Source organism: Kogia breviceps, chromosome 6, assembly GCF_026419965.1.
Source record: "Kogia breviceps isolate mKogBre1 chromosome 6, mKogBre1 haplotype 1, whole genome shotgun sequence".
NCBI lineage: Eukaryota > Metazoa > Chordata > Mammalia > Artiodactyla > Physeteridae > Kogia > Kogia breviceps.
The window spans coordinates 37452213-37474977 of record NC_081315.1 but is presented as its reverse complement, the minus strand read 5'-3'; the positions used below and the strand labels follow the sequence as shown (position 1 = coordinate 37474977).

Sequence of the window (22765 nt, the reverse complement as noted above, 5' to 3'; positions counted from 1 at the left end):
GTCGGCAGGCGGGCTCTCAACCACTGCGCCACCAGGGAAGCCCAAGAGAAGTTTTTTAAAGTTCCGCCTAAAACAGAAGAAAAAACCGATGCTTGTGCAGTATTAAAAAAATGACTCCATGATAATGCCAACATTGCAGACCAGCAGCTTAAATGACCGAAGAGCAACAGGTAGAAATTGAGTGAAATAGGAGAATTTGCTTACTCTCTTCCAATTGCAGCCTTTACTCAGCTTTGGGCTGTTGAGGTCATAGAAAGCTGCTAGCTCTGGCTTTCTGAAACTTCCAACCAAACAGAGAAGCTGGAAATTCAGACTTTATATGAAATCTCCCAATCTTTAAATGCTGACAATGAATTCATACAGATATAGTCAAAAAACTAACAAAGAAACACAAAAACATGATTGACTGATGGATCTTTTAATATGAGGAGAACAGAAATGCAGCAGAAGATCAAAGAAAGGATGTTTACTGGGTGCCAACACTGTGCCCAGTTCTACTCTCAGTCCCACTTATTTAATCTTCATGCAAAACTGCATCTCAGTAATGTATGTCCCATTTCATAAATTAAGGAACAAACAGTTATCTTTCTAACAAATATTTATTGAAGTTCTATTATATGTCAGGAACTGAGCCTAGTTTAAGAAACACTGTACAGTGGTAAATATGAGATTGCCATAAGAAATCTAAAAGCTTAAAAGCAAAGAAAAAGTATGACAGGTGCAATGATTGTTTCTAAGAGGTGTGTGGAATGTGTGCCTGACTACAAGGGATGAATAGGGTTTCTCCTAAGTTACTTGCCCAATTCTCAGGCCTAGATTAAGGGTACTATTTTTATCGGTCTAAGAAATGAAATAATAAAACATTCATTCTTAAGGCCTGAGGTTCAGGAAATGTTCTGAAAAAACGAATATTCTTCTTTACTTAATACAGTAAAGGCTTTCAGACTGGGGGAGTTCTAAGTCAGACAAGTCAAGACAGCCTTTCAAGAGCATTCTTATCGGGTTATATATAATGACAATCCTCTGAGATCGAGTCTTTGAAGAGTCTCTTACCTGACTCTGCCTACTCTAGTGCCTGCCAGACTGCTGTTTTTCACCCTGACACAGAGTTTTGGTTTTGTCCAAGGCTACTTTAAAGAGCTGGAGTCGCAGAAAAGGACACAGCACCTTGAAATGCCACAAACTTGTTGTTCTAACAAGATTTAGTCCTTTTTCTTGACTAAATGTTCCCTGGATTGCTCCAAGATTTTGGTTAATTTCCAGAGTTCTGAAAAGTAGATTCTTATAATATTTTCCACTTTTCTCATGGCTTTCAAGGAAGAGAAAATTTTCAGATGCCCTTATTCAAAATGTTTGCTGATATCACACCAATGATCTATATTTCACTTAGAGTTAGATTTCTTATCTAATCCTAAATAACTCAGCCTAATAACGATATATTAAAAGTATCTATCTATCTATCTATATATATATATATATCTTTTAATGGAACTATTTGTACTCCGTATGCTTATTTTCTTTAAAGTATAATTTTAAAAGTTTCTTCATTTTGCATTCGGGTGAAATAACATCAATATAACACCTGAATTCCACATGCATTCCTCATACTTGGATAAGTGTACATTCACTAAGTTTCTCTAGTTTAACTTCTTTTTCTTCAGTATTAACATCAAGCATTAGCTATGTCAAAAGAAACATCACTCAAAAAATTACAAGAGTTTTGAAAAAATACTCATTTAAAAATCTGAACAAAATTAACACTATACTAACAATTATATAGACAGAAAAAGAAAGGATGAAGTTGTTAGAATGACTGGAAATAGCCCATTCCTGATAAAAAGATTATGTTTTAATAAAGGAGTCAATTGTGCTTTATGCAGAAATCACATACAAAATTGAGTAATTTCCCTAAAAATGTCTAGTTACAAGAACAACTACAACATCAGATTTACCCTCACAGTTACACTCTGTCAAACCTTGTCTGAATAACTTCTGAATGGAAATAGGAGGAACACAAAACTAAACTCAGAGAGATTCAAAGAGAATATGACATACTTTCTCACTTTTAAAAAATTAATTTCAACCCAATATGTCAGCCATCTTCTCAGGAAGGGCAATTTAAGATATTTATGAAATAAATCCTTTTTGATATGTGAAAAAATGCAGAGTACAAAATATATTTACAGGTTCTCATAGATGGATGTTAGCCAGCCATCTTCCTGTATAAGGGTGGTGAAAGATGAAAGAAAGACAGTAACTCAGAGGTGGTGAGTGAGGGGAAGGATAAAGAAAGAATGGAGGGGCTTCCCTAGTGGCGCAGTGGTTGAGAGTCTGCCTGCCGATGCAGGGGACACGGGTTCATGTCCCGCTCTGGGAAGATCCCACATGCCGCGGAGTGGCTAGGCCCCTGAGCCATGGCTGCTGAGCCTGTGCATCTGGAGCCTGTGCTCCGCAACAGGAGAGGCCACAACAGTGAGAGGTCCACGTACCACAAAAAAAAAAAAAAAAAAAAAGAAAGGAAAAGAAAGAATGGAGAAAGGAAGAGCATAAGAAAGATAAAAGACAGATCAAGAGAATATATATACCTTTATGTTGGCACTGGCTATATCTGAGTAAGACAATTTGTTTTTCATTTGGCTTATCTTCATGTTTTAATATTTTAACAATCTATTTGTATTACTTTATTTATATTATACCTCTAAATGTAAACATAATATTTACAACTAAAAAGAAATACCAACTTAATGAAAAAAGAGAAAGCACATTGAGATGAGGATGTTAACATATAAATTATCATGCATTAGAACAATTAATACTACTTGTCTTGTTTCCACAGAATGTTTTAAGTAAAGGACCAATTAAAACATCAGGTATACTCATTAATTAGAAAAAAATGTTAAGTTTTGGTTATTTGTGTTGTTATAACCAGATTTGGTATAATATTAAATTACTTAGTTAAATTGAAATTAACCTTCAAAGTCATATGAAATATTACTAGTGTGCATAACTTCTAATTAATTTCATATATACACTGTATAATAAAGTTTTAAGCATTAAAATTATTTAACAATACTTTTTCTTTAAATGGATGATTAAAAATATTGTTTTTGTTACAAGGTGGTTCGATATTTTTTTTAACTTTTCTTCTTTATATATTTTATTTTTTTTTACAAAAATCCATGTGTGTTTTATTTTATTTTTTATTTTTATTTTATATTGTAGTATAGTTGATTAACAATGCTTTGTTAGTTTCAGGTGTACAGCAAAGTGATTCAGTTATACATATACATGTAACTATTCTTTTTTAAATTCTTTTCCCATTTAGGTTATTACAGACTATTGAGCAGAGTTGGTCCAATAATGATGTTGCGTAGCTTTAGCTTGAAAATTTTAAAAAATATTTAAATATTAAAGTCATTATATAATAAAAATATTCTATCAAAGTCTAGATTGTTTTCAATATAATAGTCATGCAATACAGTTAATGTTTTCTATGTAATACAATGATTTTATGTCACAATATTTTACTTATGTTTTCATTTTCCATCTGATAATATGGATGTGTTTTTAATTAAGTACAAGACAATGGAATGCTTTTTATATAATCTATGTATTAAGATTGTTAGTACTATAAATATATAATAGGCATATTGTTAAAAAATGGGTTACCTAATTTTCACCCCAAAGAAGTTATTTTTAAAGTACACCATAAAATAAGTTACTAATTAAAAAAAACAATGGTTGATTATAAAAATCTTCCAATGGAGCATCTTTCCTGAAAGTTCTCAATAGAGAAAAATTCAAGAATTAAAATAAAACCTTTGAATGATGAATAATCTGATAATCTGAGACATTTTTAATTTCAATGGAATTTAAAGGAATTTCTTATAATATTTTAATTCCCTAATGTAGTAAATTAAACACACAATAAATTGATTCCAGTGTTTGATTCAACACTGTCATTGACACAGGAACTTTTATTTCCTATTCAATATAAACAAGATAAGGGCAAATTAGCAGCAAATCTTTGTTTTTTTCTTAGCTCTTCTTTTTTTAAGATAAACCAATTCTAAAAATGTGTTGGTTGCTTCAATCTGAAACTCTCCTGAATGCTGAAGAAACTTCACATTTCTTTATGGAGAAATATTCAGAGAGGAAAATAATATATTTGTTGTTCAGTCATTAAAATCTCTTCCCAATTTGCTTGCTTTTCCCAGTCAAAGCTAATTTGAAGTCTCCTCACTCCCCTTCACACACACCCCTCTTTTCTTAACATCAAATATGTCCAGAGAATTTATAACTATATGATATTTAAGATGATGTCTATTCAAGTAGTTTAAGTTGTAGGGAAAATTTCATAAAGGCTTACCCCATTTTTTGGAAAAGCAATCCATCCCAAGTCCCCCATGACAGTCCGTGAATCCAACAAATTCACTAAAAGAGAAAGAAAACAAAAGTGAGTCAAATATACAAAAATATATCACTATTTTCATAGTGTTATTAAAAGCACATATTACATCCATAACTGAAAGTAGATTGAACATTCATTATGACAAATACAAGAGTTATAATTTGAAGAAAACATTATTAGGATGCAAGAGAACAAGTGATTTTGAATAATTATGTGGAGAAAAATAACAGTAAAAGTATATAAACAAGTTATTACCTTAAGTGCTTTTTTTTTTTTTTGGTCAAACAGGAATAAAGGAAAAGAATTAATAAGAAAAAGAAAAAAATGAAAGGTCCACAGAAAACCATGAGGACCATGTCCATTTTTTAAAGATGCTGGCTCTTGGGATTAAGCTGCAGCTGTAAAGTTGGGGCTAAATATACTCTATTTTCTTCTGGAAAGCTGTTATAAAGGCAATGAACAAATAATTTACATTAAACAACAGTAAACTATTCCCAAGTTTGTAAGATTTTTTGTGATATTAACCAAAATCTGTAATCCAAATTGCAAACTTAATTAAGAAATAAATCTATACACTCTTAACCAAGCCTAGGAAATGCAGCAGCTCTTAAGGTTGTTGCAATAGCTAAGTGTTCATTGCATTCCCAAAGATACTTTCTATTTATATATAACTATAGTACAAAATGTGGTTTTTACAAAACTGTTAGCTACCTTTTGAAAGGCAGAACTCAATTAGGGCTGGGTATCCTAACATATTTGTAACTCCCAAGATGGAAGTCCAAACATCATCATTGCAAAAGGAAGCAATGGAAGAATATGCACATGCACATGCACCAACATTTGCACACTCACAAACGTGCACATACTCATACACAGATACATAGATACTCAGGGAGTTTATATTTCAACAGGTTCACCTACTGTCCCTCTGAAATTAAAGTAGTTTAAAAGTGTGCTAGGCAGAGAGGCTACCTAAAATCACACTAAGTTCACAGACACCCCCAAACACACCATTGGACGCTGTCCTGCCCACCAGAAAGACAAAATCCAGCCTCATCCACCAGAACACAGGCACCAGTCCCCTCCACCAGGAAGCCTACACAACCCACTGAACCAACCTTACCCACTGGGGGCAGGCAACAAAAACAACAGCCTGCAACAAGAACCTGCAGCCTGTGAAAAGGAGACCCCAAACACAGTAAGTTAAGCAAAATAAGACAGAGAAATATGCAGCAGATGAAGGAGCAAGGTAAAATCCCACCAGACCAAACAAATGAAAAGGAAATAGGCAGTCTACCTGAAAAAGAATTCAGAGTAATGATAGTAAAGATGATCCAAATCGTGGAAATAGAATGGAGAAAATATAAGAAACGTTTAACAAGGACCTAGAAGAACTAAAGAGCAAACAAATAATGATAAACAACACAATAAATGAAATTTAAAATTCTCTAGAAAGAATCAATGGCAGAATAACTGAAGCAGAAGAACAGATAAGTGACCCAGAAGATAAAATACTGGAAATAACTACCAGAGGGCAGAATAAAGTAAAAAGAATGGAAATAATTAAGGACAGTCTCAGAGACCTCAGCGACAATATTAAATGCACCAACATTCAAACTAAAGAGGTCCCAGAAGAAGAGAAAGAGAAAGGGACTGAAAAATATTTGAAGAGATTATAGTTGAAAACTTCCCTAATATGGGAAACAAAATAGTCAGTCAAGTCCAGGAAGCGCAGAGAGTCCCATACAGGATAAATCCAAGGAGAAACAGACCAAGACAGATATTAATCAAACTATCAAAAATTAAATACAAATAAGAAATGTTAAAAGCAGCAAGGGAAAAGCAAGAAATAAAATACAAGGTAATCCCCATAAGGTTAACAACTGATCTTTCAGAAGAAACTCTGCAAGCCAGAAGGGAGTGACAGGACATATTTAAAGTGATGAAAGGGAGAAAACTACAACCAAGATTACTCTATCCAACAAGGAAATCATTCAGATTTGCCGGAGAAGTTAAAAACTTTACAGACAAGCAAAAGGTAAGAGAATTCAGCACCACCAAACCAGCTTTACAGCAAATACTAAAGGAACTTCTCTACACAGGAAACACAAGACAAGGAAAAGACCTACAATAACAAACCCAAAACAATTTAGAAAATGGTAATAGGAACATACATATCGATAATTACCTTAAATGTAAATGGATTAAATGCTCCAACCAAAAGACACAGACTGGCTGAATGGATACAAAAACATGACCCCTATATATGCTGTCTCCATGAGACCCACTTCAGACCTAGGGACACAAACAGACTGAAAGTGGGGGGATAAAAAAAGGTATTCCATGCAAATGGAAATCAAAAGAAAGCTGGAGTAGCAATTCTCATAACAGGCAAAACAGACTTTAAAATAAACACAATTGGGCTTCCCTGGTGGCCCAGTAGTTGAGAATCCACCTGCCAATGCAGTGGACACGGGTTCGTGCCCCGGTCCGGGAGGATCCCACGTTCCGTGGAGCGGCTGGGCCCATGAGCCATGGCCCCTGAGCCTGTGCGTCCGGAGCCTGTGCTCCGCAACAGGAGAGGCCACAACAGTGAGAGGCCCACGTACCACCAAAAAATTTAAAAAATTGTTTTTAAATAAATACAATTACAAGAGACAAAAAAGGACACTATATAATGATCAAGGGATCAATCCGAGAAGAAAATATAACAATTGTAAATATTTATGCACCCAACAGAGGAGCACCTCAATACATAAGTCAAATGCTAACAGCCATAAAAGGGGAAATCAACAGTAACACAATCATAGTAGGGGACTTTAACACTGCAGTTTCACCAATGGACAGATCAACCAAAATGAAAATAAATAAGGAAACACAAGTTTTAAATGATACATTAAACAAGATGGACTTAATTGATATTTATAGGACATTCCATCCAAAAACAAAAGAATACACTTTCTTCTCAAGTGCTCATGGAACATTCTCCAGGATGGATCATATTTTGGGTCACAAATCTAGGCTTGGTAAATTTAAGAAAATTAAAATCATATCAAGTATCTTTTCTGACCACAATGCTATAAGACTAGATATCAATTTCAGGAAAAAATGTGTAAAAATACAAACACAAGGAGGCTAAACAATACGCTACTAAGTAACAAAGAGATCACTCAAGGAATCAAAGAGGAACTCAAAATATACCTAGAAACAAATGACAATGAAAACAAAATGGTCCAAAACCTATGGGATGCAGCAAAAGCAGTTGAAAGAGGGACGTTTACAGCAATACAATCCTATCTCAAGAAACAAGAAAAATCTCAAATAAACAACCTAACCTCATACCTAAAGAAATTAGAGAAAGAAGGAAAAAAAAAAAAAAAAAACTAAACCCAAAGTTAGCAGAAGGAAAGAAATCATAAAGAATAGATTTAAAAAAATGAAAAAGAAATGGAGGAAACAATAGCAAAGATCAATAAAACTAAAAGCTGGTTCTTTGAGAAGATAAACAAAATTGATAAACCATTAGCCAACTCATCAAGAAAAAAAAAGAAGACTCAAATCAACAGAATTAGAAATGAAAAAGAAGTAACAACTGACACTGCAGAAACACAAAGGATCATGAGAGATTACTACAAGCAACTATGTGCCAATTAAATGGAAAACCTGGAAGAAATGGACAAATTCTTAGAAAAGCACAACCTTCCCAGACTGAACCAGGAAGAAATAGAAAATATAAACAGACCAGTCACAAGCATTGAAATTGAAACTGTGATTAGAAATCTTCCAACAAACAAAAGCCTGCGACCAGATGGATTCACAGGCGAATTCTGTCAAACATTTAGAGAAGAGCTAACACCTATCACATGGCCATCATCAAAAAATCTACAAATTATAAATGCTGGAGAGGATGTGTAGAAAAGGGAACCCTATTGCACTCTTGGTGGGCGTGTAAATTGATACAGCCACTATGGAGAACAGTATGGAGGTTCCTTAAAAAATGAAAAATACAACTACCATATGACCCAGCAATCCCACTACTGGGTATATACCCTGAGAAAACCATAATTCAAAAAGAGTCATGTACCAGTGTTCATTGCAGCTCTATTTACAATAGCCAGGATATGGAAGCAACCTAAGTGTCCATCGACAGATGAATGGACAAAGAAGATGTGGCACATATATACAATGGAATATTACTCAGCCATAAAAAGAAATGAAATTGAGTTATTTATAGTGAGGTGCATGGACCTAGAGTCTGTCATACAGAGTGAAGTAAGTCAGAAAGCGAAAAACAAATACCCAATTGTAACACATATATATGGAATCTAAAAAAAAAAAAAAAAAAAAAATGATTGTGAAGAACCTAGGGGCAGGACAGGAATAAAGATGCAGATGTAAAGAATGGACTTGAGGACACAGGGAGGGGGAAGGTAAGGTGGGATGAAGTGAGAGAGTGGCATGGACATATATATGCTACCAAATGTAAAATCAATAGCTAGTGAGAAGCAGCCGCATAGCACAGGGAGATCAGCTCAGTGCTTTGTGTCCACCTAGAGGGGTGAGATAGGGAGCATGGGAGGGAGATGCAAGAGGGAGGGGATATGGGGATATATGTATACATAGAGCTGATTTACTCTGTTATAAAGCAGAAACTAACACACCATTGTAAAGCAATTATTCTCCAATAAAGATGTTAAAAATAAAAGGTGCTATGTTGTCAAAATGCTTTAGACCTAGATCATAGACCATTATCTTTCAAATATATTATGCCTAAACCAAATGGATCTACCTGGCGTGCTGTGCAGCTGAACCACTTGAATGAGCCTGGTATTTGGACCCAAAAGGGAAACAACTAGTTTAACCCTCGTCAGAGGTACTGAAGTTTTCTCAAACTACATTCAAGAGTCAGTATCTTGAAATGCCCGCAATTCTAAAAAGATGGTTGGATCTGCAAGTGTAAGCCTACGGTACTAGGTTTAACATGAGATAGGCTGAGAAATGTGTAAAACTTCTACAAGAGAATGTACTCTAAAATTATTATGATCAAGGAAATCAGGATCACAACTGAAATAGAAATTTTTGGCATGCTATGGAAATTATGTGCATTTAACCCTTATATCCATCATTTTATTTCATATCACATATGCAAACATACATATCTTATACACTAAGGTAACAGTCTATATTAAAATTATTAATATGAAAATAAATCAAAAACTTTAAAATCTTAGAAAACACAGATATATACTCAATACTGTAACCTACCCATAAACTTGTCTATTTTCCTCATTAAGTTCTGAGCTCTTTAACTATAAAAATGCATGCCTATAGAATGTTTTTATCAACTTTAGCCTACATACACCATGTTGGCTTTAGGGAATAAAACAATAAATGATATGTGGAATTATTATTTTTTAACGGAAACTGACCTAACTCAAAAACTATTGTTTTAAAACAGCAAAAACCAAAACCAAACAGACCAAAACTATTTCACTGCCCACTAACCTTGCAAATCCTCGAGTCAGTCCACTAAGTTTAATTTTTCAGGTAGATCCGTACTCTTTTATTTTTACACTACTGTTGGCTCTTCTGGTTTCCATGGGAATAAGGCTACATTAAACTTAAATGTCCTTGTCCTCATTTTAGTTTTTCTGGGGCACTAGGTCTGTGTCTAGACATGACTAAGTATCAGGGGAGTGCAGAACCTAAATCCTTCTGTTTATTCATCTTTATGATTCATTTTACTCACCTTTGATATTGAGCAGCAGCATATCTGCGTGGACTAGATAAAGTAGAGCAAATGAACAAAATAAAGGCCTTCTGCTACGATGGCAGTCAAATTGAACTTAATCCTATGGTGGCAAAGTGATGTGCATAGGAATTCTAGGAATTCATAACTAGCCTGCCATGAGAAACACAGCATTCCTTGTAGACTTCTTAATAATATGTGCATCTTGAAATATTCATTATTATTAACAGAATTCCAGATGTCTTTCTAAAATTTAATTGCCCTCATTTCAATTAACTTTAATTAAAATGACTATTTTTTACTCTTCTTGGCTTAGAAAATGTGTAAGTGTGAAAGTAAACGAAAATACTAGCTTCACTATTTTTACAATTTATTGGGAGTTTTCCGTATTGGAACATATTACTGAACACATGGAAATAACTACAATCGGAATGCATATCATCTTTCTTTTGACGATCTTGTCAAAAGATTTTCTTCAGGTAAACAGATTAGGAGTTTTATAGGAAATACATGCATGTCACTTTTCCATACTGCCTAAAATTGCTTTCCTCCTAGAAGATGATTTCATAACATTCGCAGTGCAAAGCAGATATTTACATATACCATTACTGAATTGGAAATTGAGGGAAAAAAGAGAAAAATTAGGTGTTTTAGGTAATTACCTGCAGATTACTACTTTATAATTTTGTTCATGTAATGCAGAGTAAATTGGGATTTGATGCCTCAGGAAAAATAACTATATAAAATTAGATCTACATAAAATTAGATATACAGATAGGTACAGATAAGAGTAAGAGAGGTTTCTTATGCCTCCAAGTCTTACACATGCTGCTTTAGCTATCTCAAATACCCTTCTCCCTTTGTGAACTGCTCACTCTTCATTTGTACTTCAAAACATATTTCAGAAACTGTCTTCCCCAGGAAACCATCTCTGATTCTCCTTTTCTTAAATGTGGGTAAGGCAGTATTACTGAATATTTTATTAACACCCAATTCTTATATCCAAAACACGGAATACATAGAATTGTATTGTTCCCCTAAAAGAACACTATGTTTGACTCATGCCTATGAACCTAGCCTGCATTCAGAACAGCTGAATAGCTGTTTGTCTTATGAATGAATCATTTGGTCAGTAGACAGATCAGGAGGGTGTGGCTGAATCAACACACACCAGTAGTTCTCAACATGGGCATCTAATAATGCCTGGAGACATTTCTGATCGTCAAAACTGGGAAGTAGGGGAGTATCTGCTACTGGCATCTCATGGGAAGAAGCCAGGCATGCAACTGAGTAAACATCCTTCAGTGAACAGCAAAACTTCTTCCACCCCACAGGAAAGAATTATGTGGCTCAAATTTCACCAGTGCCAAATCTCAGAAACCCTGGTATACACCTATGATGCTTCTAGAAAATCTCTACTTCCACAATTCCTTGCACAATGCAACAGTAGCACGATCATCATTAATAGAAGTTAACACATTTGGAAGCATTCCTTATGAATGAAAATACTACTCCTATGTAAGGAAATGAAAGTAACAAAAATTGACATCTTATTTAGAGAAAATAGAGTATTCTGAATACCCAACATCCGTAAATTATTTTTAGTAACCAATGTAACTATTATTACAAGTGTAGTCATTTATGCTCTAATAATTTCTCAACATTCTTGACGGCATGCATGAAAAAGCTTTATGCCACTGATATTATCAATGCTTCCATTCCCCCCATTACTTAAGCTACTAACATAAAAACCGGTTTAGACATAGCGTATATATAAATGTGAATTTTCAGAATTTCCTTTTCTAATTTCATTACTGAATTTATTAAAAGGCAGTTTGGCAGTAATGCAGCACAGTCACTAAGTATCTTCTGTGCTACAATTACAGTAATTAAATTGTTCTGAACAGTATATATGCTTGTTGTAAATTGCAATGAATACACAATGAGTATTGATCTTCATTGTACAACTTAATTAAAACTTGTCCGGGAGAAGCCACTAATGAATATAATTAGAGGAAATGTTTGATACCACAGTTACTCTGAAAGACATTAATTAGATATCAGAAATTTTATGGAAAATGTTTTTATTCTATTATTTATATTTTAAAATAAAGCCACACCATTAAACTGAGAGACAGCCTTCAAGGTCATTTTCCCTCAGCCATTCTATAATTACAATGAAGATGGGCATATTAGTTGGTAATCTAATCATTAATTTAGAAGACTGATTCTCCAGGAGAAATAACTCTGTAGAGGTCAATGAGTATTTAGTCTATTGCAAATTCCTAAAGTTAACATAGGAAAAACAATGACTCACAAGTACAGGAATTTTTTAGTAAGTAAAAATCAGTTAATTGCCTAACCAAATAATAAGATTATAATAGAAACTAATTCAAACTAATCTTAAGTATGTCTTAATTTTATTACTACATACTAATACATTTAATGCTTTCTTGAACAAACAGAGAAAAGCTTTTAAAATTTTTACTTTTAGAAAAGCCAGAGTTGCTAATTCATTTTTTTTTGTTAGGATTCAAGAAGGACAAAGGGAGGGCAGAACGAGTAAAATGGAATATGCACTAGAAGACTCCTAAGCCTTCAACTTCACACATTCTAAAAATTAAAGAGTAATTGGAGTCAATTATTCAAATATGCTCTTTAATGGTTATAACTTTCAAATATTAGTAACTTGCTGTGTATCCCTCTGACTCCATTGCTTCCTCCTTAACATCTAGTTAATATTAGGCAAAAAAAATGTTATTGGATTTTCCAGGAAAATGACGCATTGGGATGAATGTGTTTTTTGAGACTTTGAAGAGTCAAAAGACAGCTGAAGGCACATGGTCCCACCGCCATCAGTGGGTAATGCCTTGAAAGAATGTGTGATCCTTGATGACATGAAGGTAAAGGAGACGCAAAAGGAATATTCGTAATTTTACATTGTTTCTGTTTTTACTCTGATCTTTACATTAACACACAAACACAATTATAATGGTAGTTAGACCTCCACCACAGTGTGAAGAGAGAATACTTTGGATTAGCAGCAGATAAGATGGCATTCTCTCTCTCTAAAGACATTGAACCAAAGTCCCATTGAATACAGTCGAGTTTTGATGTTTGCCTGCTTATTGATTTCCATTTAACAATACCAGAAAAGCTACTGGATTCAATTACAGCACACGTTTAACTAATCTGTGGGACTAAACCCCAGATATACAGCTGCCCAGCCTCTCTCTATAGTCTCATTCAGCACAGATGTGATTTCTTGCTTCTGGGCTAAATTTTATAATGAGACAACTGCTTCAGGGAACAAAGAATAGTTGGCAACAGGAGTGCAGAGAAAGAAGACATGTGTTTCCCATTGGAAAACTAAATTTGTAAATTTGGTAAGAATTATGTTTTAGGTTTAGGGGTGTTACATAGATTTCGTCATCTTTGCTTGAAAGCAAAATTCTATAACCAACTTTATTTGAATGGGAGAGTATTCATTTCTTTTGTAATTCTGAGCAACATAACTGTACAACCGTTTCTTAGGAAAAAAAAAAAGGAAGAATATTAGGAAAGAAACTTATTCAGTGTTGACTATGTGTCAGGTACTCTACCAGGCAATTTATATATATTCTTTTTTTTTTTTTTTTTTTTTTTTTTTTTTGTGGTACGCGGGCCTCTCACTGTTGTGGCCTCTCCCATTGCGGAGCGCAGGCTCCGGACGCGCAGGCTCAGCGGCCATGGCTCACGGGCCCAGCCGCTCTGCGGCATGTGGGATCTTCCCGGACCGGGGCACGAACCCGTGTCCCCTGCATCGGCAGGCGGATTCTCAACTACTGCGCCACCAGGGAAGCCCTATATTCTTTCATTTAATGATCCCAGCACACCTAGAGGATCAACAGAACACTGACAGTTTGCAGTATCATTCAGAGCCCCAACAGGGAAATCAAGGAAGGAAAAAAACATGAGGCAATACCTGAAGCCTTCATTACAGACCACAAGCCTTGCTTATGGTTTTTTCCATAACCAAGTCCCGCACTTAAGAGCCTAGACATCATCAAATACCTTGATTACAGCAACCTATCTCCCCAGGGCATCCAAAGGCCAAGAAGTAAACCATAACCATGAATGAATCTACTTTATTTGTACATGAACCATGGCTGTCAAACACTGCCTGTGGAAAATCTCACCAATCTAAAAGATTGGTTTTAAAAACTGTGATAATCATGTAGCTCTGAGTTCCGAATTTTCCTTATGTTTTGGTAGCATATGATCATGACCTCTATGGACACTGTCTCTCATCTTTCATCTTCAGTGACAATGCATTTCTGTGGTTTTCTTTAACCTCTCTGGCTATGTGTTTCCATTATAAGCTACTCTTCCTCTACCAACCCTTCAAACCTTGGCTTTGATCAATACTTTTGTAGACTGTCTTCACTTATCAGTCTATACCAACGACTCTTGACTAGGACTTAAAGTGGGAATAAGAAAAAAGAATCTTTGGAAAGAACAAATGTCTTAGCACCAGTCCATACATACTGAATCAGACTATTTAGGATGGAGAATGGCTAGGATATTTAACTTTTGTTTGTTAGTTGATTGGTTTTAGAGGTGATATTAGCACATACCCCCTATGTAAGAACCCCTGTAGAGGAGCTCATGAACTTCCAAGTCTTCAGTTGTAATGTAAATATTAATAACCCCCCAAATCCATATATTTTGTCCATCTCTCTCTCCTGAAATTCCAATCAACCTGTAAAACTGTCTGCTATTTACTAACACATTCATGACTTGCAGTCATTTCAAATTCAACCTGTAGCAAAGTGAACAAAGTATCTTCCTTGTACAAAAAAAATCCTCCTCCTATGTTCCCTATCTCAGTGAATGCAATGTCATAGAACCAGTTGTTCCATCCAGAAGTCTGTGAGTCACCTTTGTCTTCCTTCACCTTTACCCCCTACATTGAATCAGTAACCAAATCCCACCAGTTCTAACTCTATTCTGTATATAACTCTCTGAACTGCCTTCTCTGTTTCATTCCACAGCAGAACCAGTCCAGTCAAATCTGTGCCATAATTTTTTTTTTTTTTTTTTTTTTTTTTTTTTGCGGTACGCGGGCCTCTCACTGCTGTGGCCTTTCACGTTGCGGAGCACAGGCTCCAGATGCGCAGGCTCAGCAGCCATGGCTCACGGGCCCAGCCGCTCCGCGGCATGTGGGATCTTCCCGGACCGGGGCACGAACCCGTGTCCCCTGCATCGGCAGGTGGACTCTCAACTACTGCACCACCAGGGAAGACCCGTATGCCGTAATTTTTAACTTGAAAAATTCCCTAAATGGTTTCAGTAGAGAGGCATGATCCCTGAAAATGTCTACAACACACTCTACACAGAAAGACTTTTCTAGGCCACCAATGTGGTCACGTCACCTCCCTACTTCAAACCTTGTAGTTGCGTCTTGTTTTTGTTTTGTTTTGTTTTGCGGTACGCGGGCCTCTCACTGTTGTGGCCTCTCCTGTTGTGGAGCACAGGCTCCGGAGGCGCAGGCTCAGCGGCCATGGCTCACGGGCCCAGCCGCTCCGCGGCACGTGGGATCTTCCCGGACCAGGGCACGAACCCGTGTCCCCTGCATCGGCAGGCGGACTCTCAACCACTGCGCCACTAGGGAAGCCTGTGTCTTGTTTTTAATATAAGTTCTTCCAGAAAAATTGGTCTCTATTTTCTTCTCCAGTTTCATTCAGGCTTTTCCCTCCTTTTTCCACAATTTAGCAATGCTGAATTTATCTCAGTTCCAATTATGTGGCCTTAACTATTGTTTCAGTTCTGTCCAATGAGCTGTGAAGGTGATCTGCAAAGGAAAGGAGTTTTTATGAAGACAACAGTAGAAAAGGAAACTCCTGGATGCCTTGAAAGTTGCTGGGTATAAGTATATTTCCTGGAACTGATGCAGCCATCAGTTTGGCTCATCAGCCATCAGATGGCTCTAGCCATCTAGAGCAAATAAGGAGAATCAGCAGGAGACCAAAGCTTATAGATTAGGGTTGGCAGAGTGAAGGGATGAGAAGTATCTGATTCCAAATTATATCACAGAGTTGCTAATCCACCTAAATTTGAAACTTGCCTCTCTTAGGACTTCCTGTTATATGGGAAATAATCAGATTTGTTGCTTAATCCAATGGGAAGTGATTTGCTGTTATTTGCAGAGGAAGACATCCTAACAGATACAACTGCTAAGTGGCAGAATTTGAAGGCAGACTTTAGTCTCTCTTATGCCAGAAGCCTGTTCTTCTTCTATCATGTCTCAATCTTCCCATTTAAAGATATTTGACTTAAAGAATTCCAATGACATTTCAAATTGAGTTACTTACACCATCATATTAGTTATCTTTGAAGTGATAAGTAATATCAAAGATAGATGATTTTTGTTGTCTTTCAATCTTATTACTCTCATTGTTGACTATGAGCAATAACCACTGCCTTTGTTTCAAAATACATTCACCTCTGCTCATTTTGTTCTTTTTGTCTCTTTTTTTCATTTTGTTACAAAATATTTTTCATCATCATAAACAAAGAAGTGTCCGCCACTGCTCTTTGAAAAGTAAGCAGTAGCATAGTCATACTGTGAAGCATAAAACTCTGAAGGAAGCAAAAATCAATCAGAAATGTATGCTAAAGGGCTTCCCTGGTGGTGCAGTGGTTGAGAATCCGCCTGCCGATGCAGGGTACACGGGTTCGTGCCCTGGTCCGGGAAGATCCCACATGCCGCGGAGCAACTAAGCCCGTGAGCCATGGCCGCCAGGCCTGCGCGTCCGGAGCCTGTGCTCCGCAACGGGAGAGGCCACAACAGTGAGAGGCCCGCATACCGCAAAAAAAAAAAAAAAAAAAAAAAAAAAAAAAGAAATGTATGCTAAAGATTTTGAATTGTTAGTATACTCTAAAATTGTAAACTCATGGAGATGGCAAAGAGGGATTGAGAATTCGTATCCACCGGTTAGTCTATATAGAGTGTTTAGGCAAAGGTAACTTTGAAATCTACTGAGCGAAATTATGACTAATGAGCTGTCTGCTCCTCACAGGACACAATGCATGAAAAGAGCAAAAACATGGTTTTCATGGCTACCTTGTCAGGTGTGGTAACCAAACTTGTCTAGTTTTACATATTGTTTTTATTCTAAAAAGAAAAGTCAAAATTAGATAACATAATGGACTTGAAAATTGTCATAAAACAGAATATGCTCACTCAATTCCTGTTCACCACTCTACAATGTATGTAGATAGTATATGAAGCTCTTCCTTGCAAAACAGTGCAAATCCTCAACATTTGAAATAAATGTGCATATTCACAATTCACTTTGAGAATAGTTCACTGCACAGAGAATATTCATCAGTCCTATGGTTCTGGTTTGCTACTGTGTGAGCTTATGGAAGTGATTTTACTTTGAGGGCCTCAGTTCTCATATTTGTAATATCAGTGATTAAGACAAATAAAATTATGTGTATCTGTAGTTAATAAACATTATATCACTTAATCCTTACAATGATCCTTTGGTATGCTATTTTCCCCACTTTACAGATAAGGAAATTGAGGTTGAGAAAAGCTAAACACAGCAATGGTCTAAGGTCATGGAGCTGATAAGCACAAAACCAGAATGGAAATCCTAGTCTATCTAACTCCAAAGCTCTTTCTCTTGCTTCTATATCACACTTGCCCCAACATCAGACTTACTGAATCCAAAGGTTCCCTCCTTTGAAACTCTTAATTTCTACATATCAAGGAGTTTTACTAAATCAATGAATTTTGAATAACATGTTACAGAAGCCAGCGTCTCCCATAATGATCTAGTAGTACTCTATATAAAACGGAAATCCTCAGATCTATTAATCTAAACAGAGCAGATACTAGTTTTTCCTGGAGAAATCGAAATTTAGTATCAAATTTCCAACAGTAAGTTACAAGATCTCAGAAAGCAAAAAACTCTTATTTTTTTATTTTATTATTCATTATGCTTTAATAAGCATGCTAACTGGGGCAAAAAAGGGTATAAGTTTGTCAAAATATACTTTGTCCTCAGATGTCAAAAATCACACCAAAATAGAATGGGAAATGTATGCAAAGCTGATTCTTCATTTGGAATGAATCCTTACCCCAGTCCCTAATTACCCCGAATGTTTGATTGAAATATACCAAACTGCAAAACAACCTATATAATAGGTTCCAGCCTTCATGGTAGGATAAAATGATGATTAGATCTGAACATGCACTAAAACAGACAGAAATTTGCACAATCTCACAGTCTGTATTTTAAGGTGATGGCATTTCCACAAACAACTGTGTGGCCCAGTAGCCCTTATTGTGAAATGAGAAGTGACCCAAATTTCTGCTAGCAACTTCAGTCATTATCCCATGTCAGTCTTGTGGCTTAATTAAAACTGAATTCTGATGTAAACCCTACAGAATGGCTTTGTTATCTAAAATGGAAAAAATATATATATATTACAAGAAATCCTTGGATAACCATTTGTCATCAAAAGCTAGTCAAAATATAAAGCAATACTGATAGAAGTATAAATAAATATTGTGCCGAATAATTTTAGGTGGCTGAACATCAACATTTTAGTATCCAGCTCTAATTATCCATTTCAAAATAGCTAGCAAGATTCATGACAGCAGCAAAGTAATTTTTTAGTCATTTTTTAGAAATACAATAAATTATGTATCTTTATAAGGTATAAGATTGATGATCTAGTAGCAATCATTTTTGCCTAGTTAACCTGGTACCTAAAATATATATTTGGTCAAAATATAACCCCCCCTAGTTGGCTACTTCTCCTTTTACAATGCGTATAAAGGAAAAGAAAAAAAAAAGAAAATAAAGTAAAATAAAACAAGATAAAATAAAATAATTTTCTCTTTTCAGTGGTATTGTATCAGATGCTATTTTATGCCCATTAATTACTAACATCTTTTCTCCTTCCTTCATATCAGAATCTCACTTGTGTTTAGAGGGACAATGTGCCCAGCACCAGACAATGGTTCATAACTGGCCTTACCAAATAATGATCATTATGTTTCTATAATCTTAGCCTCCACTGAACTGGGGGCCCTTGTTACACAGGTCTGAAATCTCCTTGTCAGCTTCTGGGAAAGTTTTGCTGTCCTAGCTGAAGGAATAGTGCAGCTGACATGATTCTTGGCTCTTCTCTTTCCCTTCTTCTTGTTCTGAACTGGATGTGATGCTTCGAGATGCATCAGCCTTCTTGCAACCATGAGGCAATAGGCTTGAAAGTAAGGCCAAAAAAGTCACAGAGATTCCTATCCTGACATCATTAAGCCACTGAACCCAAACCACCAGATATCTACTCTGAAACGTCTTTCTCAAACATTTTTTTAACCCCTCTACATTGTAAGTCACTGTTGGACAGTTTTTCTATTATCTTCAACCTAATAAATTATATGTAATACAAATAGTATATAAAAAGGAGAAAGTCTAGCTCACTGCTTTAACTTCTATTAAAGTTCTATGGACACCTGCAGTGAATGAGCATTCATTCGCTCAACAAATGTTTATTAAGCATCTACTTAAGTACCAACAATTGTTCTAGGCCTTGGGGATGCATCAGTGCATAAAATAGGAAGTATCCTGCTGATTGTTCAACCTTCCAATTGCTTAGCTCTAAGAGTAGACACTTGCTTGAATTTGCATTACCTGTGAAATAATCCTTCTGTGTCCTCCAAGTCAGACTCTCTTAGGGTATAATTATCTGAATTAACATTTGACACTCAGGGATCTATCTATGGGAACACATTCAAAATGAAGATAATATTATTTAGGAATATAAAGGGGAAATATTAATCAAAGCATACACTTTGAGGATCAGTTGTGATATCAATGGCTCTATCTTTGACTACATATCAAAACACAGTTAGAATAATTTTGGATTTTGACATTTGTTTTTACAATTCTCTAACATTTTGTATGTCCTTATTGTACATAGTGTTATCTGATAATAATATACATTACCTTTAGCCTTAGCACATTTTCATATTCTCCTTTTTGAGATTAATAATAGAAAGCATTTATATTGTTTTTTTTATATAGATATATATATGTATCTGTACTTTTAGAATATATATTCTAAAAGTACAGATTCCCAGGTTCTAAACTTACAGATTTCCACAGGACTTGCTTTAATGAATTTTGACTCAGTGAGTATAGGAGGCTCCAGGCATGGTATATTTAACCATGTTTTGAGGTTGGCTCTGATGAGTGCTTCTGGGTTAGGAACCACTGGTTCAAAGTAAACTTTACTAGATATTATAATTTATTTTTTAGCTAGATTGTTACAAAGCTACAAGTCAGGATCATAGCACACGGATCTTCTATACAACATTCCTTTTATATTTTAACACAGTGGTTTTCACACTGAGCCCACAATGGCCCCTGTGGTTCTAAAGAGATATCTTAGAGGCACAAGCAGATGAAGGGAGCAAGGAGGTAAAGACAGAGCCAGGAAGCCCAATAACTCTGTTGTTATCTGCTTCATGTATTGGGCTTCGACAGTGATGAGAGGAATGAGAGGTTCTGAAACTTAAAAAAAAGAGAAATTTGAAAACCATTTTTAACATTTTGTCCTTGGCTTTCAACAGTGACTTACATAAGAACCTATTAGCTGGTCACAGTGTTGTTTGTGTCTGAACAATGCCATGAATAATAATTCTTACCAATTTTCATAAAATACAAAACTGATTTTCATCTAATAGGTTCTGACAGGTTTTCTGCCAGGAAATGAGAACTGTGTAAATCAAAGCTTATACTTAAGTTTTCTATTCAATTGCTTTAGCATTAATGATAGTGAGACTTTCTTGACATAAATTTTCCATGTCCCCATATACTTTGCTTATATTATTCCTATATTAATTGATTTTCTTATAAAACATGTGGTTTTGTAAAACATGATTCCTTCCTGAACAATTGTATATGTAAATAAAATACAAATCATAATACTTAAGTACATTTAAATAAATATAATCTCTAGATAGTGGTTGCAACCAAGAGCTTCTGCATCAAACATACCTGGTTCCTATCCTACCAATTTATTCGTTGTGTAACTCAGTGCAATTTTCTTAATTTCTCCCCAGCCCCATCTCCCACTAGTAAACTGAAATAATATCCAGCTCACAGGGTTATTGTGAGAATTAAAGGAGATTATGTGGTAATAGTTTTCAGAGCAGTTATCACTATTATCACTCCCATCTAGAAAAAAAATTCAGTTCAAAGAATTCTTAGCTCAGTAGAATACAATATTAACCCAATGACACTTCTCATATATTTGTTAGAATTTTTAGAGTAAATAAACATATGTTCAAAAGGGATAGTTAATTAAATATACTAACCAGACACCGGGTAGAATTAAACACACTAACCAGACATTAACCAAGCTATACTTAAAAAGCCATTCATCATTACATTTTAAACTTTATTCTTTATAAATCTATTTTTTAATGTTATTCTGTTCACATGGTTGATGATATTCATTTTCCTGCTCCTTTCCCTGCATTATTAAGAATTCCTACCAAGTTGTAAATCTAAAGTGCTTCATAAAGTGACAGTCTAAATTATCCAGGAAATCTAGAACAAATGAAGGAGTAAATCCATCCCCTCCCCAGAAATTTAAACCATTAAGAAACAGATGCTTGGGTTTTGTTTTTTGGTTTTTTTTTTTTTAGAAACAGATGTTTTATACTAATTGTTTTTCTAGAGATAAAATTAAGTCATGCTTAAAACAGAAAAAAGTATTTTATGTTGGCTGATTGTGGCTCAAGTCATGAATTCTGAGAACTTATCATAAGAAAGAGGGGGAAAAACAGTAGTTGATTAAATCACAAAAAGATAGTGACCACAGGATATATACTATTTATTTCCTAGTGCTTTGGCAAACTTCAGTAGAACTTTCCTCTCATTGTTAATTTTGGTAAATCTAAAATAAAGTATTTTAATGCCAAATTTCTTGGTATTAATTTGTTTTGGTGGGCAAATCATACACTCTTTTAGTTGGCAAAATCTCCGTTTAGAAGAGACTCTATAATACCAGAGATTCTAAATTCTATTAGTTATGAATTTAGGACAAAAGCTATATAGGCTCTACCAGGAAAAACGGTAATGTGGTGAGACTGGGTGTCTTTAAAAGCAGAAACAAAACAAGTTACTTAATATAATTTATTCCTTAAAAGTAAATTTACAGGGCATAACATACTTCACTGATACATACGGAGTATCAGGTATTGGGGTTACAGACAGGCAAAGCTTTCTTCATACTGATACATTTGGTAAATGCAAAAACAGAAAACCTGCCAGTTTTCTTGGAATCAACATGCTTTAGTTGGCAAATCATACTAAATAACTCTTAGTAGGGATGTCTCAGTTCAGAAGAGAGCTTTTTCTCTGGTTAAACTTTACTTTTTAGGGCGATTTCTATTCTTATCAAATATCAGAAATGTATAAACAAGGGAAAACGTGATTCCAGCCCAGCGTGATATGCTACACATGGAAAAAGAATGGCACAAAATATTGGGAAAATTGGGGAGGGCTCTTACCCTGTATAACTTAGGCATTAAGATC

At 35.3% G+C, this 22765-nt stretch overlaps 1 protein-coding gene across 12 annotated transcripts in view; it reads right to left on the bottom strand.

The window, feature by feature from the left end:
• Window positions 1-22765, bottom strand: part of EPHA5 (EPH receptor A5) — a 317046-nt gene that overhangs the window by 281421 nt on the left and 12860 nt on the right. For all 12 annotated transcript variants that reach the window (XR_010841009.1, XR_010841010.1, XM_059066492.2 and 9 more), the window contains exon 2: window positions 4370-4434. Coding sequence is in view for 10 of the 12 variants with exons in the window: in XM_059066492.2 (XP_058922475.1) it covers window positions 4370-4434 (65 nt within the window). In the remaining 2 variants the exon portion in view is untranslated. The remainder of the gene's footprint in view (window positions 1-4369; window positions 4435-22765) is intronic.